Source organism: Oenanthe melanoleuca, chromosome 13 (assembly GCF_029582105.1).
Source record: "Oenanthe melanoleuca isolate GR-GAL-2019-014 chromosome 13, OMel1.0, whole genome shotgun sequence".
Taxonomy (NCBI): Eukaryota; Metazoa; Chordata; class Aves; order Passeriformes; family Muscicapidae; genus Oenanthe; species Oenanthe melanoleuca.
In genome coordinates, this window is record NC_079347.1 from 4,912,083 (window position 1) to 4,931,487 (window position 19,405).

Sequence of the window (19,405 nt, forward strand, 5' to 3'; positions counted from 1 at the left end):
ACAGTGGGGGTGTCCTTCCTGGCCTGTGTTTTGGTGGCAGTTTCACCTCTCTGATAAGGAGAAACCAGAGCCAACTTTGTGCTTTTGTGCTGTCCTTCTGTGGGTTGTAAGATTGCAATCAGAGTAATTTTTGGTTTATCCCAATGCCAGACTGGAGGCACCAGCCCTCTTTGTGACATCAGAGTGGCCTTGCCAGTGGCGCAGGAGGGTCCCTGGGTCTGCCCTGCTGTTTTCCTGCCAGAGGAGTGAACTGTGAGTGGTGTGGGGTGTGTGTCCTCGAGCGTATTGGAGCAGGGCTTGTGCAAGCCCTACTCCAGCTGCACCTGGGGCACTGCAGGGCAGCAGGAGGGCCTCGTGCAGGGCTGGGGCATCTCTGGCCCGAGCTGACCCTGCCTTTCACGTCCCTCCAGTGACCTGTGCTGACCACGGTGCTGCTGTTCAGCACACACTGTGCCTGCTCCAGAGCCACCACCCTGGAGAAGCCCTGGAAATCCCTCCTTTCCCTGCTGATGTGGCTCCAAAGTGAGCCCTCAGTGGCAGCACCTGCTGTTGTGACCCACGGAAGGTTTTACATTCACTCATTTTCTTGTCCTGTACAGAATTGCTGAGATAGGAGAATACTTGAGTTTTTAATTTGAAGATAAGGGTGGGTGTTGCACTGGGGGCTTTGTTTTTTCTGTAAAGTCTGGGCTTCCCATTTCATCCCTGCCCTCTCTGTCCTGCCTGTGCCTCGTGCTGGTAGAGAACATGATCCTCCTGTCAGCTGCCCACAACCCTTTGTCCCGACAGAAGAAAACATAGGTGAGTCGCCAGAGGAATGTGAATCCAATAAATTGCAACACTTGGATGTTTATCTGACCTCCAGTGTTTACAAGGCTGGCTGGCAGTGGCACGAGAGAGGGTTTGACCAGCTTGTTGGTCAACTGGGCTGAAATCTGTTCTTGTCTCTGGTCAGTCTGGCAGTGCCCTAAGAACAGCCTGTTCCAAGCAGGCTCCTAAATGAGTTTGTGTGCTGGACTGGCATCATCGTGTGTTCTCACAACTGTCTCTGCTCCTTTCCCACTCCCCCCTTTCAGGTTTTTGATTTCTATGCTATTGCTCAGAATTATTACAATATTTTCCTCCCCAAAATGGTATGATCCTGCTATAATTTTTCTTGGGGAGGAACAGCTGTCTTTTCTCCTTTAAAGAGAAGGCCTGACCTTTTTTCCAGGCTGTGCTAAAGCTGTGATATGTGACCAGCAGAAGGAAAGTGTAGGATGACCAGAATTCAAGCAATAGAGTTTATAATGTCACAAACCTTGGTAAAGTTTATTGCAGATTAAAAAGCAGTGTTCAAACCTTATCTTTGCCACACTTAAGGCATTGTACAGTTCTGGATTCTGGGGAAAAGCACTGTGGATTTCCTGCTTTTCCATGGTTTGCAAAGTGTCTGTGCTTAGGGGATGCTGCATGAAAACCCCATGCCTCAGATCAGGCATTTCTCAATGTGGGAAGTTTGAGGACAGATTATTTTCAGCCTCATCTCTTTTCTGGTTTTGACAAGACGGTCCCTGATAATCCTATGGAGCCAGGAAAGCTTCAGTGATTGGGCAAAAGCCCAGTCCTAATGTGCTGCTGTTATTGTCAATGGGTTATTTTAGCAGAGGTTTTGATGAAACCAAGATTGGGCCTTTAATTATTATCCCAGACTCATTGCCCAGCCCTGCTGGCTGTGTCCAGCTTGCCCCAGCCCATGTCCCACACAGCCACATCTCCAGGAATCTGCAGACTCAGCTGCTGCTGCCATGGGCTGCTGGGACCCCCAGGAGCCCCTTTCTTTCTGCAGAGAATTCCCAACCTCCCTGGGCATCCTCTGCCTCCTCCTGCCATCCTGGCTGCTTTAAATCCCTCTTTCTGCAAAGGCTGAAATGCTTTTAATGAGCTTCTGCAGACTCATCATCAGCCAGTGGCAGCTTTTGGGTCAGCAAGTGTAGGTGGGAGAAAACCACGTAATTCCTGTCACTGCTGTTGCAAAGCATCTTGTGCAGGGAGTTAATTCTGAGTGCCCAGGCAGGCACTACTTCATTTTCTGCATGGGGAGGCAAAGGACAGTGTTTTCTTCTACCAATGGAATATTTTTTTGGCCAGGGTTCTCTCCTGTGATACATGGATCAGCAGCCCCAAGGTTGGGGCTTGCTGACAGCCAGGAGCTACTGCAACCATAAATAATAATAATAATAATAATATTTTACAGAAGGCTTCAAGCATGTGCACTGCATCCCTCTGCAAACTGATTTTGTAGTGACTTGGTTTCATGTCAGTTTAGCAAAATGCTGAATGTGCATAGTTCCTCTTCATTTTATCTTAAAATAGGACATCTAAATAAGGAGCTCTGTAGGCCTTTCCCAGTCTCTCCTGGCTGTCAGCTTTCACTGAGCTTCCCCACACCTCCCACTGCATTTTTCTCCAGGGTAGGAAGAGACTCTGCAATGTAAGTGGGATTATTCATGGGTGACAAATGTAGCCTGGTGTGACTGTGGGATATAGAAAAGCAGCTACAAACTGCAGAAAATCTGAGAAATGGAAGCGGGGTTTCTAGCAGGGATTTCGTGCCATAATGGCTCAGATAGCAGAGGGCTGAGGCTGTGCTGGGTTAAATGCAGCCTGGTTTTAGCTTCTCCATGAGCTGCTGCTCCCAATGGCACGGGGGAAGCTGGTGCTGCCTGTGCCACGGGGGCACTTTGTTCTGCACTGTGCCAGCCCTGGTTTCAACCCTGCTGAGGTTCCTCTTGCAGAACCACCCAGGGCTGGTGTCTGTGGTGTCACCACTGAGATGCTGGCACTGCCCCTGGGGCACTTCCTTCCAGCAGAATTCCTTTAAAAATCCTCCATCTCCACGGAGAACCTCACAGCAAAAAGAACGGCTTGGTACTCAAAAAGAATTTCTAAATAAACTCCAAGCCACGTTTTTATAGGGAAGGATGGTATTTGCAGAAAAGGTTAAGGCTGTAGCAGGCAGGATTCTCGGAGATAGGAATTCTCAGCCCCTGCAGCTTCCCAGAATTTGACACATCTCTAACCCTCGAGTCCCCATTTCACATTCCCAACCAAGACACACACCAGGTTTGCATTTCAAAATGCAATGCTGCCCTGGCTGGGAGGTTCTTCCCCTATAGAAAATGCACAGGAACAAAAAAAAATGGTGAGGATTTAATGAGGATTTCATGAATTATAAGGTTATGCTTAGCCCCAACCAGGTGCCAGGACCTGCTGGTGCTGCAGGAAAGAGCTGGGAAAGGCTTTGGGAGGCATCAGTGGAACTCCTGCCTTTGGAGGGGTCCAGTGCACCCCTGGCATCCCCTCTCCATAATTCACTTTTGGCTGGTCACAGGATGGCTCAGGCTTTGCTCAAGGCTGGAGATGAGCTGAACTTGTCCCTGGAGGAACAGGCAGCAAAATTTGTGCCTGGAGCAGGTGTGAGAGAAGCCTTTCCTGCGAGAGTCTCCGAGGGGAGCATGGAAACACGAGCACAACTAGCAGTGAAAACTGAGTGGGATTTGTGTTTCTGGTGAGATGTCAGGAAATAGCTTTAAAAATGCTCTGCTGAGAGGCTTCCCAGCAAGCTTTTAACTATTCCCTCACCTGGGCAAATGGCTGGGATGAATTCCTCAGGTGTGATGCAGCAGGGAGCTGCTCTGGAGCTGCCTGGGCTCCCCTGGCATCCCCAGGCAGAGGAGGAGAGGGAAGGGCAGCACCTGGGAACCTGGGAAGAGCAGGCAGGAGTGCTGGAGCAGCTCTGACTCAGCTCACCGTGTGGGCTGACATATGGAAATTGCCATATACATTTGTAAATGTTTTGGTATGCCTGAGCAAGCCAATATCTGGAATTAATTTTGTTCTTTTGGGAGGCAAGACAGGGAGCCCGTGGAGAGGAGAAGTCCAAATGGATCACAAGCATGAATCCTGGTGGGGTTTGTTCAGCTGGCTGAGACCTGTGTGTGGATGTGCATTTGCAGTTTGAATTTTCTGGATTTGGTTTTCCTCACCTCATTTGTAAAGTGACTTGGAGCAAATTGCACTAAGATCACTCCAGCCTTGAAGCAGACCTGTAGCTGGTATTAAACACATTTTAGTGGGTTGTGCAATGCAGAATCCTTGCTCTGCAGTCTGCTTTAGTGTTTCTTTTTCTCCCTGTGCTTCTGCACTCGTTAATGTCAGCTCTGTTACTGACTGTGCTATTTTGTGAGATGTGATGCCCTAAGGGGAGCTGGGGGTCGTTTCTCCATCACTAACCTTTGCCACTTTTGGGAGCAGGATGCAGGCTCACCATTTTACATGTTAGGAGATGAAAAATAACTTTTTTTAGTTGAAATTGTGGGGAGGATGGTGTAGAGGCAGAATGCAGCCACCTCAGCTGCATCACAGCCATAGTGAGGAGCAGCTCCTGCAAAAAAACCAAAAAAAAAAATGCACTGGGATGGTGAATGGTCCAACACAAGTTATTCTTTGGCTGTGTGCAGGTTGGTCTGAGCTCCCATTCCAGCAAAGCCTGTGACAGCTCTGCTGGCAGGATGCACTCTCCCGTTGGTGTTTGACAGTCCATGACAGGATTATAAAGAGCTGCTGCACCTACAGGCAAAGAAATGCTACAGGTCCTACATTGCTGCAAATCACATTTAGGCTTGTGAAGCCCATCTCATCCAAAGGCTTCAACTGGATTAGTTATTTTTAAACCCCACAGAAGGAGTGTTAAAAATGTGCTTTTTCATGCAAGCAGCCTTAAAAAAAATTTTAAAAACCCCGTGCTTTATGTTCTGAGGTGCTTTCTTATAATTTCCCCATCCCTTTGCTGCCTACACCCCAACACTGTATGAAAATGACTTTGGAGTCAACACAAAGGGCTGTTTCTGCAGTTTTCCTTTTTGTAAACCTTTGGATTTTCTTTTCTCCTTTGCTGAAACTCCAGCAAACATCTAAGATTTTGATATCTGATTTGAGAATTACAGCTCCTGTGACATCCCTGTCCAGAGCCACTGGCTGGTACTTACTGATGGGTTATTAATAGCTGCCAGTGGGGAGTGAAAATGCATGTTTTAGGGTAAAATCCGGAAAGGGGTAATTGTTGTGTGACATGAACTGAGCCCCTCATACGTGCAGGGCAAATCTTATCAGCTCTTGCAGCTTGCAGAAGGGCTGGCTGTTGTGTTTTTGTTACTGGCTCTGGCTGGCATCCAGCACCTGGGGCTTTGGGGGCTGCCAACACCTCGGCCACAGGCAGGTGCTGTGGTCAGCCACACATCCCCTCCCTGCCTCCTCTGGGATGCACTTGTGGAGGCTGGGCTGTGCCTGAAGTGTGGGAATTCGGGTATTCCATTTGGGAATCCAGGATTCAGGGCAGTGAGGAGAAACCCCCAGCAGCTGCACCCCCCCTGCTCCTTCCCTAACCCAAACCTGCTGATTTAAAGCCATGAGGTGCCTCTGACAAGATCCCAACCCATGGGGAAACCTGAAGGGGCTTTGTCAGAGCTTGGGAAGTGCAAGCTTCTTGGTTTTTTTTTTCACCCTGGAGTTGATTCTGCATCTCCCCTCCTGGCCCAAACCAAGCTCCCAGGTCCCAGAGCAGCAGCCAGCGAGGTCTCCCTCTCCTGGGGAATGACACACGAGCTGTGTGCCCTGCTCTGGAGGAGGGGCTGGCTCTGTCCCCATGTCCCTCTGCCACTGCCCAAACACCTCTGTCCCCCTTGGCTGCAGCTGCTGGCTCAGCTTCAGAGGGCTTTTCCTACCCCCTTATCTCAGAGCAGCCGAAATCCCAGCTCAACAAAACCCAGCCACAGACTTATTCAAAACATTTATTAGTGTTTAAGGAAAATAATAGTGTGTGAAAGGTACAGAGCTTTGTCTAAAGCCATATGCATTTTCTTTATTTACAAGCTTATTTGGCTGCAAACTCTACACGAGATAAAACTAGTATGTTTTTCTCCCAGAGATTTGGAATTAAGGACAGTTTGTCTTTTATTTATTTATTTTATTTTTTTTCTCCTTTTAGTTCAGCACTGTAAGTCAGGACAGCATTTTCCAGGGTTTACTGCTATCTTTTCTCCTGTAGGCGTTTTGCTTCTCTCGCAGTATTTTCATTCCAGAACAAGGCTCATTCCAGATGCAAAGCATAAAGGAAACATTCATACCTTGGCTTTTAAGCTAAACCTCCTTCATGAACAGCAAGTTCATAAGGAATGTTAATTAAAGCATCATACAGTATCTAAATGGACTTTTTTTTTTTTTTTCTCATCTTTTTTTTTTTTTATAAAGAATTAAGGCTATGTAGATGTCACAATAAAATAATCTCAGGTAAAACGCACCCTATCTGTTAGATATGAAAGAAAGGTTTAACAATAAATAAATGATTTATGCTGTCAATAACATTATGGAACTGTATAAAACTATATTTACGCAGCTTTAAACATAAAAAAACCATACTAGTGGCATGAATATATACAACACAGGTCATGACATACGTTTAAATTATCATAGCCAGCAGTGTTCTTTTTTTTTAAATGGGGACACTATAATAAATAGAAATGTTAAATATTTACAATAATAGCATATGTGGAATCAGTAGATGAACACATAAAATCTTCACACACAGAGGAAAAAAAAAAATGATGCCTTATACAAAAATCCCTCCCACCCCCTCCCCAATTTTCATTGACTAAACAAGGGGAATACACAATCTTCCCCACAGAACCAATGAATACAAATAAAACTGTATGCATGCTGAGGTGATATGTTGACTGAGACATTCAAAGATGTAGATCTCTGTTTGGTTCCCATTGATAAATCAAGACCTCTAATGACAGAGGGATCTTATTTTAGTTCAATGCAAGAACATTGGTAGCAAGCTGTTGTTTCTTGTTCGTGTTTGCTTTTTTTTTTTTTTTAATAGCTTTTTTTTTTTTTGTGCTAAAATGCTTGGATTGTCTTTTTGGTTTGAGCTTGTTCTTCGTGGTGGTTCTGTGCCACCAAGGGGGAGAGGACACTTGCAGGGAACCCACAGAGGCACACGCCAGAAACCCTCCTGGGGTACCACCAGCAGGATTTTGGAGCAGAGGAGGTGGCCAGGAGAGTCTGGCCCAAACCAAGCTGCTCTTGGGGTGCCCCAGGGGTGGCTGAGCTGTCACCAGCCCCACGGGGCAGATGCCACCCTCACTGCACCATCACCAAGGTCTTTGCTGCTGCAGCACCTGGCCTGATCCCAGCCCTTCCCACTGAAACCAAATGAAAATTTCACCACAGAGCTTTGCTAAAACCAGGCAGGATCAAGGCCATGGCTTCAAGCAAAGACCTGGTGATCACAGAGACACCTTTTCAACTCAGCTGTCCCCTCTTGCCTCCTACGTGGTGTCTATTTAAAGCAGTGCCTCCAAGTTCTGCGGGTGGATCCCTGCATTAAACCCTGAATGCAGCTATTAGGAGCCGTGCTCACTTAGCAGGAACTGAAATCTGAGTTGGAAATTGTAGCCAAATTCCAACACCCTCCTCTCCTGTTTATGCAGCTCCTTCCCACCATGCAGCAAGCCGTACCTTGGTTCACTGGGTACGTTCTGTCTCTGCTGAACTGCCTTCCTGCCCCCACAGCTTTCCTCCCAAACTTTCCAAATGAGAAGGCTCCAATCCCCGGTGTGATTCCCACTTTCTAAGAAAAACTCCCTTTTTTTTTTTTCTCTCTAGAGGAAGCTGAGAGCTCACCCTCCTGTCCCTGTGGGTGCTGCAGCCTCCACTTCCAGTACAATATCTGGGAATATATAGGATTGCAGAGCTGCAACCTGAGAATAACAATTGCATAGGGGGGTAGGAGAGATATGGCCAAACACCTCACTCACACTTGAAACTGCTTAAAGACAATAAGCTCTTGACACTCTTCACCTTTACTAACTCGTTCTGTGGAGATTGGTCATCGTTACCTGCACAAGAATTAAAAAACCCAATCAATCCCCTCTCCTTGTCTTTGGCATTTGGATAAACCAAGCTATAGGGGCAGGTTAGAGTGGGGCTCCACATCCCAGCAAACCACACCATGCTGCTAAGGAGAGGCAGGTTTCTGATGGGCCTTCAATGCAGCCCTAACAAGAACTAAATACATGGGGATTTATAGGGTACTTTGCTGTCTGAGCCCACACCTGCCCCTTTAGGCTTGGGCTGTAAGGGTGGAAGACCTGTATCACTGAGGGGGCAGATGGAAGCAGAGAATATGCACAGGGCTTTCAGAGGTCCATGAGAATATTTTTGGGGGCCCTCCACCCTGTGCAAGTCTTAACAGTCACATTGCCTTGTCTGGAAGCTGATTACTTGCCTTTGAAGTGACTGGGCATGGTTCTGTGATCAGCAAGTGTCAAGTTATGCAGTTGTTAAAAACTAACAGGGGGCACTTAAAACCAGGCAGCGTCACCAGGTGGGAACAATGGCTCAGAAGTTACTTCAGAGAAAGTGGTGGAGCTCCAGACCACACGGTTCCTGTGCCAGACACGGGGCAGCTACTTCATTAGAGAGCTTCACACAGAGAGCCCTGGGCTCTGGCGTTCCCAGCCACAGGCAGAAACCAAATCCCCCTGGAATTCAGCCATCTGCTGCAAGGCTGTGCCCTAAACCTTTGGAGGTGCTAAGCCACAAGCAGCCACATGCAGCCTGGCAGAGCCCGCTTGGAACCTTCTCCCCTGCCAAGGAGACCAAAGGGAAAAAAAAAAAACAAACCCAAAAAACAAACCCCAAAACAAGAAATAACCAACAAAAAAAAAAAAAAAAAAAAAAAAAAACCCAAAAAAACAACCCAAACCCAACCCAACAAGATCCTGAATTTCAGATGATGTCCATATCATGAAAAAAAAGGGGGAAGAATTTAGCTGGAGACATTTTGCCACCCGAGTGCCGCGTTTGCTGGATCGATAACCCATTGCCACTGCTCTCCCTTTGCTACTATATACACACTGATGCCGAGGTCCATAGATATCTTGCAATGCCCTGTGCTTGACCTCTGAATGGGAAATGCTTTGGAATGTCCATAGAGGGGAGGATGGAACTCAGGGGAGGAGGTTTCAGGGGGAAGAAAGGAAGGAAGGAAGGAAGGAAAGGGGGAGCTGGTGCCTTTTTTCACCTCCTGACGTCGGAGAAGTCGGCCAGTTCGTCTGCCCGGTCCAGGACGCCGTGGGCCCCTTTGGGGCTGTGGCCCCCAGCCTTGGCCCGGGCGTTGGAGTGGCCCTTGGCACCTCTCTCTGCCTTGGCTGCCCGTGAGCTCTCCCTGTGCTCGGGGTCGCCGTGGGCCACCATGTCCCCGCGGCCAGCAGCGGCCCTGCTGCCTTCCCCCCCCTTCCTGTCGGCGTCTCCGTGCACGGCCGAGCTGCAGAAGCTCAGGATGGAGCAGAGGCTGCCCCAGTTCTGCTCACACTGGGCCTGGACGCTCCTGGTGATTGCCTTCTTCACCTCCTCGCCACAGGTGAGCAGGATGTTCACTAGGTCAACGTAAGGCCTGCAGGGAAAGGGAGCAGTGAGAGCAATGTCAGAAACCATCCCAGTGCAGAACCTGCCTCACCCTCCCTGGGCACAGCAAACCCAGTGGTGGCACCCCCTGACTCAGCAGCAATTCTGCCCACGTTAATTATGGAAAATCCCATATTCTAATCAGCCACTTAGCTGCAGGAAATGCACAGTGGAATCCTGTCAAAGCCTCTCTGGATTGATCTTGCTTGCTCTCCCCCTGGAGACACTCTGGGAGAACTGGAATGTTCAGCAGAGGAACAGATGAGGTCCTGCTTGGCAAGTGGAAGAGCTGTCTCACACCTTCTGCCTCCATCTCCTTCCATTCCCTCCCATCTTTGTTACTCAGGACACAAGGCAAAGGACACTTGCTCCTGTGCAGAGCCACCAGCTTCACCAACCAGGCCCTGCCTCTGGGTGAATGGCAGGTACAGAGCACTCACCAGCCTCAGGCTGCAAGAGGGAGGCATTTTCTCACCTCTGTGAAAGCAACAAATACTCAGCTAGAGATTCTCTGGCTTCCCTCATCATCTCTGGAGCACTGGGTGCTGATCTCCAGCACAGGCAAGATCCTTTCAGGACCCAAGATCTGCCTGAACAGAGCTCAGACAAATGGAATCCACTTTGGTGGGACTTTTTCTTCCCACACCAAGTTCTGTTTCTTCATTTCCTTACAGAGCTTTCAGCATCCACCTTTTCCCAGCCCTGGCTCAATCCCCTGTGTGCTCCCCAGCTACCCCTGAGTGTCCCCAGGGCAGCAGCAGCTCGAGCACAGGCACTTGGGCTTCTCAGCCACAGGTCACCGAGTGCAGCAATTTTAAAATAGTTGTGGTCACAAGTTTTGTGGGTCAATATTGATGTTGTCTATTGACACAACTGCTCAGCTGCTGCTTGCAGGCCCAGAAGGACGTGCTTAAAAATCTTCCAAGGCAGGAACCATCCACAGCACAAGTGGAAAGCTGCCCAGGGTCAGCAGGGGTGGGTGGTGGGGGTGCACCTTCTGGGCACCCCATCCATCACCTCTGTGCCTGTGGGCAAGCCTAAATCTCTTCTCATTAACTTAAGACAGAAGAGATGAGGAAAACCAACAGATTATGATCAGTGTCTGACTTTACCCAACTGCTTAAAGTCATTGTGAATCGCTAATCTTGGAGTGCCACCTATTCCCCTATCTCAAAATATTTCCCATGGTTGGATTGTTCCTGCTGCTCAGTAAAAAAAAAAAAAAAAAAAAAAAAAAAGTTACTTGGAATGCAGCAGGGACCAGTGTGCCAAGGGCTGTCACCACTTCCACCATAGCAAATCAGCCTGACCCCCACAGCTGACTCAGGAGGAGGCTTCGCTGCCCGGCCGCGTTCCGAGCACTCATCAGGAGAGAAGGGCCAGAACAGCACAGAGAACAAGCCTGAGAGCTGCCACTTGCTTCTCTGCTCTCAGGTTTTTGTTTTAAATGTGAAGTAGGAGATAAGAGAGAGCTTAAGCATGCTGCATACAAAGTGTATCCAGCAAAAGGATATAAACCTCCCTGCCTCCCGAGAAATGAGTTTGTGAAATTGGGCATAGCCTTTGCAGAAATCTTTGGAAGAAAAAAGGTCGCTGGTATGACTAAAAAGTGGCTCAGCTGCCAAATATTTCAGGTATTCAGAGCCTGCCAGAGCCCTGTGGATTAATACTGGCCCATTTCTCCTTGCCTGTTTTACTTTCTGCATTTCAGCCTGCCTGACCAGAGTACCTGAACTGAGCACAAGGCTGCAAGTCAGCAGACGTGATTTTATTTCCAGCTCTGCCACACTTGCCTATTGATCTCAAACAAGTTCCTTAGTTCAAGAGCTTCAGAGATGGCCTCTAAATTTAGGGGAGGGGAGGAGGCTGGCTGGTTCTATTTGGGGAGTCCTGCATGGAGAGCCGAGCTCCCGCTCCGGGAGATGCTGGAGTGTAGGAAGCGCTAAATGAGATCATGCAAATTATAGGTGTTCAGCTGAATGACCCTCTCTTCTCCAACCAACAACCCCCCAGTCCAGCTCCCCAGAAATAAGCAGCTGCCTCTGAGCATTCCTGCTTGAGCCTGTTCATGAAATAAGGATAACTCACTCCTCCTCGGACAGGCTTTTGGCTCGCACGCTTCTTTTCATCCCCAAATGATGGGGGGTGTTAATTGGTGCCAAGTACCCAATTTATAGCTGCTGACACAGCCCAGGCAGTGCCCAGAGAGGTGCTGCTGGGCAGGATGGAGCCCTGCTGCCCTTCTCCCTCAGCCAGCAGGATGCTGCCCATGGCCCTGGGCACAGCAGCTCTGCCCCCAGCCATGCCTTTGATCCCAGCCTCAGGAATGTCCAGGGAAAGAGCCTTGCTTTCAGGCCACCATGAACAAAGCACAGCACAGGATTTATGGGAGTAAACTGGCATTGAAGCATCTCTGTGCAACTGCAGCTGAAATATTAGTGGGGGGTGGTTTTCAGCATGAAGAGAATCAGCTGCTTTGGGTAGTGAGGAAAATAAAATGCAAGGCTAAAATTCCCAAAGAAGTGATTCTGTAAAAAAATCTGTCATGACTGCTGGGATTTGGAGTTTCTGTGCTAATATTAAGGCACAGAGGTGTGGTAGGAAGATGCTCTAAGCTTAAGCCTGATGCCAGGCTGTGGCTCAGCCTCCTTGTTTCAGGAGTGAGACGTTCACCTGCAAGAAAAACAGGCTCTGATTTTTGCATTTGTGCACAAAGAGTCAGTACAAACAGCTTGTGCTTGGTTTGTTGCTGTCATGTAGCAGCTTTGATCAATTCCAAGTAGGATTTGTGCCTGCCATTCCTTGGAGGACAGCTGTGTTCCCAGTCAGAGGAATGAAGTCCTCAAAAATCTGACTCGTGCCTTCATTTTGTACAACCCTATGTTTCATTAAAAACCATCTGAAATTAATAAAGAGTAAGATGAATGGAAGATTACCTGGGGGACTGCAGCTCTTTCAGGACAATTAACTACAAGATATTTCAAAGTACGTACTTAGAGAAGAAATTATCATCTTGCTGACAACTTTGCATAAACCTTCTTCCCCCTTCTCTGGTTGTCACCTCTAACAGAATACTGGGGTCAAAATGATGCCTTTGAGCTCAGAAAAAAAAAACCAAAAAAAAACACCAAAAAACATTGTGAGATGCTTCTGGAAATGGCAGACACTGATGGTGTATTTGCCAGAGCACCAAGGGGACTGGCAGATCCAACTCCAGCTCATTTCACCTCCTTGTACAGTCACATCTCACCCCTGGTACACAAACCTCAAGGGGCCCTGCAAAGAAAGCTTTACCTGGGTGCTGTACATGGGAAAACAAGAGGTGCTTAAGGCCAGGAGGAGGTGAAACAGCTCCTGGGCAGATGCACAGCCCACTGGCACTCCTGGAAGGAGCTCCCACGCTCTGACTGCACCAGCACAGAGGCACTTACTCATGCTGCAGCAGGTCTTTGAAGTGAATCATCTCCACAATGACCTGGACGTTCTCCTTGGCAGCAGAGCAGAGGTCATGCTTCAGGTAGCACTCCCGCTGTAACTGGAACACCATCTCTTTAATGGCAGGGCACTTACGGCTGATGCAGCTGAATTTATGCCTCAAGGCGTGAGCCTTACACTTCAGAGCGTCTTTAATGAAGGATTTTCCCTGAGAAGGAAAGAAATGGAGTAGGTCTGTATTTTTGTCCATTAAGCACAGCAGCTGATTTATGCCCAGCCAGCTGCTTCTCTGCAGGACAATGTCAGGGGTTATTACAGTGCTAAGGATATCACTTAATGGCTTTCCCCTTCTTCTCTGTTTCTCTGCCCTAAAAGACCCTGCCAAGTTACCCAGCTCTGCTATCCCAGTGGACCTGAAACACCCAAGGCTTCCTCACTGCTGCTTTGAGGGAAAGAGTAATTCAGTGCTGGAGTTACTGGATTAATTTGCTTCCAGGGTGGCAGAAAAACAGGTTCACACAAAGGAGAGGGCATCCTGCCATGGCTGAGCTCCTCAGGACCACAAGCAGATACCCATTCAGTAACCACATGGGTCTTTTTTTTTTTTTAATTTTTTAATTTTAAAATTAGTTTACAAACTCAGAGACATGCATGCATTATCTGTATGCACCTGCCCTATTCCTCAGCTATCAGTATTTTCTTCCTCAGAGAGGGACTCAAATCAGCACTAATAATAATCATCATAATCCTACAGTGTCTTCATGTCTGTTGCAAGAAATTCTAAGTGAGATTAAGAAAATCACACCAAGAAGCTAAAAAATAAGGTGGAGGAAAGCTGCTTTAGCAGGTTCTCTTTAACCACTGTGATTCCTTCACTCAGTTGCTTGGTGGGCATCAAACCCATCCCTTCCTTTCCTCTTTTATTGGACCCTGCAGCTACAGTTCTGCTCAGCTCCCTCTGCTTTGTTGAGGAAGCCTCCTGCCCTGCCTCCACCTCTTCCTCAGCCTCAGATTCCTTCATGCAGGTGCTCCCTGGAGGCCAAATCCTTGCTCCCCTTTATCCCAAGAGTGCACTGGCCCAGCTCCACGGACACCAAATAAGATTCACCCAGACCTGCAAGCAGACGTTGTCCCCAAATTGTTTCAAGCCAGAAATGTTTCTTGCTCATCAAAGAGCTGCTCCATCCCAGTTTCCCATCCCAAAGGACATCCTCACCATTCCCTTCAGGAACAAACACACAGCACAGTAGGCAAATAGGGATGAAAAAATAATTCTTATATAAACCCAAACTGACATCAATTCTCAGGTTTCAGAGCAGAGAAAATGGCCAGTGTTAGTCTTGTCATTTAATGCAGCTTGAAATAACTGGGGATGATACAGAGACGAGCTGTGAAAAGCCATGTCATAGCAGAGGCTAAAGTCACCTTCATGTTAAATAAAGCTCCAGGGGTTTAAATCTTCTGCTCTGCACTGGAGACAGGCTGTGTTTGATGAGCAGTGTCTGGGGATCTGGCATCAATGGCACCATTCCCTGCCTTCCCAACTTCCCTTCCCTACTACTCCTTTGGTCAGCTGTGCTCACTGACAGAAATATTGTGCAAAAATAAACGAGAGTTTTCTGGAAGCCACTTGGAAATTAAGTTGAAGGCTTTCAGATACCCACAAAAGCAGCAATTCCCATTTTAATGAGTAGCCATTTGTACATCCTTGAGCATTTGAACCTAAAGCTCCAGCACTTCAGAGAAAGTGCTGCCTGCTGGGTGGTCCCACCACCCCTCATGGGACAGGCTGGATCCTGAGGACAGCTCTACTTTGTGCCACACTTTTAGCAGTGCCATGCAGCCAGTCAAGTTATTCTGTAATTCAAATTTAGTCAAGTTATTCTGTAAACTGCCTGGTCAGGCCAAGATGCCGCTGGCCCGTCGGAATGTTCCCTTCCCTCCACACTGAAATGGGAGAGGAGGTTTACAAGACATAATAACAGGATGTCTCAATGATGCATAAATGGTCTGGGGAGAAAATGAAGGAGACAAACTTCATACCACATACCATGGAAGTAACGTATTTGAACATCAGTGCTCGAACCCAGGGCTTGCTTGAGGAGAGCAGCTTTAGGAGGTTGCCCGGGCTGGTTGTGTGCAAGTCTTGAGGGCCAACTTTAGCAACTGCCCCATTGGGAAATGCTGAGATAATTCTAAGTGAGTTGGGAGCCCAAGCTGCTCAGAGTTGGCTTTGAACAAACACGGTGTAGAGGCTTAAGCCACCCAGTGTTTCTTAAAACCATGTTTGGCTCCATGAAGGGCTCTGCTGGAGTTATCCTGGGTACAGTGGGTGGAAAGGATCCAGGGAGCTGCAGCTACAGCCAGCCTGTCTCCTGGGACAGGTTGCACACCGCTGCTTTATTACTGTCCTGAGCTCCTGATTCTGGACCTCCCAACAGAAAAATCCCCAGTGAATTAGCAAATCATGGCAAGAGTAAGCTGGCTCTGGGTAATTTTTGTGCAAAGGTGTGTTAGGGAGCTGCAGCACATGCCAAGGGTGTGTTAGAAGCAAGCAGGCAGGTAGGACATGTCCCCATGTTACCTGGGCATCGAATTTTCCAGCGTTGTGCAGGAATGTCATGCAGATCTCGTGTAAGCCTCGGATCTCGCAGGAATTGTTCTCAAAGCACTCAAACACTCCACACCCCACATCGCCAGCATTTACCAGGCAGTGCTGGATTTCAGCTAGAACGAGTATTGGTTAGAGTTAATTTGAAGAGCTCTTCACAGGAACTGGTGCTGGGTAGGGGAGACAAGAGTTGTTTTGCAACCAACACCAGTTTGGGAGAAAAATGCGTGACAATGGTTAATTGTACCCGCAGCGTGCCCATTTTTTGCAGGAATTAGGCCAAAACTTGGGTGTATTACGTTATGAAAGTGATATCCAACAAGTAAATGCCAAATCCACTATGCTTACGTCAAGCCATTTCACTTGAGAACTATCTCATGCTCTTGAATTCCTCAGTGGCAAAGGACAGGCATGATTTTTGCTCTCTGGCTCGTGCAAAGTCCCCCCAGCAAATTTAAGTGCCAAAATGAGAAGCCCAGGTCCCAGGCAGTCAAAATTTTTCATTTTTGGTACTTTGAGCAAGTTTCTGGCCATTTAGCACAACATTTTTTACAGACCAGGTTTTGCCAGGTTTATCAGGATGTCTGTCAAGTTAATGGCAAAACTCCCACTGATTAAGTAAAGTCCTTTGCATCAAGAGTTGTATAAAACTATGTGCGCTCAGCTATGCAGAAATCAATAGGAAATATTTACATTTATATATGTAGTATATAAAATAGATGTACTGGATCTAGCAGTTACATATGTGTTTATTCTGCCCTTTCAGATGTTATGTAATACTGCAAAAAATGCTGTCTAATACTCACTTTCAAAAAAAAAAAAAACCAACCCAAACCAACCCCACCAACCCAAAAATGTAATTCTTAACACGATAGCTTCTGGTCCTTTAAAAAAAAAAATGGATGTAGTAGTAGTGCCAGAGGGAAGGTGGTTGCTGAAAAAGCCTGGGGATAAAGTTAAACAGGAGCAGCTTTTAGACCAGAACTGAGGATGCTAAGAATTCCTGTACTCTGTGCCCTGTGGTACCTTTAATTAAAGTTCGCCCTTGGGAGCCAGCCTAATCCCCCTCGAACCGCAGCGTGTTTCAGCCATCCCCAGCCTCCCCCTCTGCCATGCGGTCCATTTGCAAGTCTTTACAGCAACTTTCGGTCTAATTTCCACCCGCTGCAAGGCAGAGAGAGAGGAGCCGCGGATGGAAATGCCGGAGTTCTCACGACCCCCCCGCCACCACCTCCAACCCAAATCACTGCCGCCGCGCTTTTTTATTTTTTTTTTTTTTTCCCCTTCCCTTTCCCACCTTATTATTATTTTTTTTTCCCTTCTACCTGCCCTGAAGTGCATCTGGGGGTGGGATGCGGGGATTGTCTGGGAAGGCTGCGCACACCCAGCGGTACCGGGGTGGAAGGGGCACTGGAGCGCTTTGTGGAGCGCTGCGGAGCGCGGAGCCCGGCGCGCTCGGGGCCGGGAGCGCGGCTCCGCTGCTTGTGTTGGCATCCGGATGCAAACCCTTCTTGCCGGATCACATGTCCTGGCTCCAGCGTGCTGAGAACTGCACAGTGCCGTGATTCACATGTGGCAGTCCCTAATGGGCATTCGTGCATTCCTGCTCGTGTGTGTTTAAACACGTCTCGCAGCACGGAGAGTGTTAAAAAAAAAAAAAAAAAAAAAAAAAAAAAAACAGAAAAAAAGAAAAAAGGGGGGAAAGGGAGAAAAGGGTGGGGGGGTGGATGAAGGAGGGGGGGAAGGGAAGCGTCTGGATCCCGCGCTCTCGCTTTGCACGGCTGGGAAGCGATCCAGCCAAGTGCACGCCCCAGCTCTCTCCTCCTAAGCAGATAATGCCCGGGGGAGGGAGCGCGGGGGGCGGGAGAGGAGGAGAGAAACCCCCGGCCCGTTGCATCATTGCCCGGCTCCCTCCGGAGGAGGCAGAGCCCCGCTCATCCCCCGGCCCTCCCGGGTACCCCCGGTGCCTGCACCCGCTCCCAAACGCTGCGCCCAGAAACTTTCTGCTCGCCGGGCTCGCAGCATCTCCGCGGGGCTCGGCGGGCCGGGCGCGGGGCCGCGCTGAGCACGGGCAACACGTGCTTGGCAGAGCCGGGCTTTAAAGGTAATTAGGAGCGAGCTCCGATTTCCTGCGCTGATTTACGCCTGACAGTCGGACACCGAAATAAAACGCCGGTCATAACCTCGAGGCGGCTGCAGCAGCAGAAAGCAGCAGCAGCGAGGGGAGGGGGACACGCAGAGGCCGCCCCGCTGCCCTCCCCGCCGTACCTGTGTTCTGCAGGGACAGGCGCCCCTTCTGCTGCGGGGTCCTGTCCTGCGGCCCCTCCGGCGGGTGCGTGGCCTCAGTGCCCGCGGCCGCCGGGGCGCTGGCCAGCAGCGTGGCCACCACCACGGCCAGCAGCAGCAGCGCCGGGGCCACCGCCAGCTTTCCGCCGAGCTCCGCGCACATGGTCGCGCTTTCCCCCCGCAGCCGCCGCCGCCGCCGCGTCCTCCCCCGCGGGGTGCCGCACCCGGGCCCAGCGCGCTGCTCGCCGCGGCCCCGCGAACCGCATGTGCCCGGCGCGGCGGCGAGCGCGGAGTGGCGGCGGCGGCGCCGGAGAGGAGCCTCAAATATCCCCGCCGAGCCCCGGTGTCACTCGCATGAGGGAGCCGAGCAGGTGTCGCTCCGCGCCGCGGCCAATGGCAGCCGCCGCCCCGCTCCGCCCGCCCGCCGGGGGCCGGCCCTGCCCCGCCGGCAGGTTGCGGCCGCCCGCCCCCCGCCCCACCCGCGCTCGGGGGATGGGGGTGCGCCCGCTGGGAGGGGGGAGGACAGGGAAAAAAAAAAAAAAAAATTAAGGGAAAAAAAAAAAAAAGGTGAAAAAGCGAGATTTTGTCAGATTTTTGTCAGAGGTCGGTGCTTCCCCCCCCACCTCCCCCGCCTCGCCACCCCCTCCGCGGGCAACTTCGGGGCGCTCCAGCCGCCGCCGGCCCTGCGCGAAGAGCAGCGGGGTGCCCGTGCTGCCCCGAGCCGGCTGCCAGCGCCGGCCGTCCTGCGGCACTGCCGCCTCATGGCAAGACTTGATTTGAAAGAAAAAAAAAAAAAAACCCTCTCCGAAGCAGCTATTGCAATGACTTTCTTGGAAACCCTCCACTCCCTCTACACCCACCCTGGGAAATTGTACCCTGCTTGCTGCGAGGGGATTTGGGCCAAATACATCACTTGAGGGGGGAAAGTGGTACCCTGGGTGCAGATTCGGGTGGGCGAACAGGGAGAACCCCCTAGACCAGCAGCACCATGGGGAGAGCATCACCCTTACAACCAGCGCCAGGCAGCCCTGGCTGCTGCCTTTTGTCCGGTAGCTGGAGCGGGGTGGGGGACAGACAGACAGACAGACACACACACACCACAGGACGAGGTAGGCAAATCCGTAGCAGGTGATGAGAAGTGCCGCGCTGGCTGGGGAGGGGCGAGCGTGTCTCCCCTTGCCCTGCCGTAATGCACATCAGATGTTTCATCAGACCCCGGCGGCCCCACGCAGCCCCCCGGCAGTGCCGGGCCGAGCCGAGCCGTGCCGGGGCTGGGGAGGGGGTGCGCAGCCAGGAATGTCTCCAGCTGCTGCTGCCGCCCGCTTCCTCACAGCTGTCAGAATGCACTTGAGGAAATCCACTCACACCTCCCCGAGCAAGGGTCTCCTCGGCGGGACGTGACACCGCGCCGCAGGACCATGGCTCCACGGCTACGCAGCAGCAGGCACGTCCTGACACCCCCCGGCAGCCCCCGGCCCTCCCCTGCCTCTCCCTCAAGCCCACGGGGGTTTGTGCGCTGCGGCTGAGCCCTGCGAAGTTTGATTTTAATTCTTTATCCTT

General features: G+C 50.1%; 1 protein-coding gene across 1 annotated transcript; it reads right to left on the reverse strand.

Annotated features, from left to right (window-relative positions):
* Positions 1 to 8,801: 8,801 nt before the first annotated feature.
* On the reverse strand, positions 8,802 to 18,195 carry STC2 (stanniocalcin 2). The gene is made up of 4 exons (XM_056502535.1): positions 17,828 to 18,195; positions 15,533 to 15,675; positions 12,945 to 13,156; positions 8,802 to 9,502 (listed from the first exon to the last, which is right to left on the reverse strand). Exons 1-4 carry the CDS (start codon positions 18,006 to 18,008, stop codon positions 9,127 to 9,129), a joined length of 912 nt encoding a protein of 303 aa, XP_056358510.1. The 5' UTR covers positions 18,009 to 18,195; the 3' UTR covers positions 8,802 to 9,126.
* Positions 18,196 to 19,405: the final 1,210 nt, after the last annotated feature.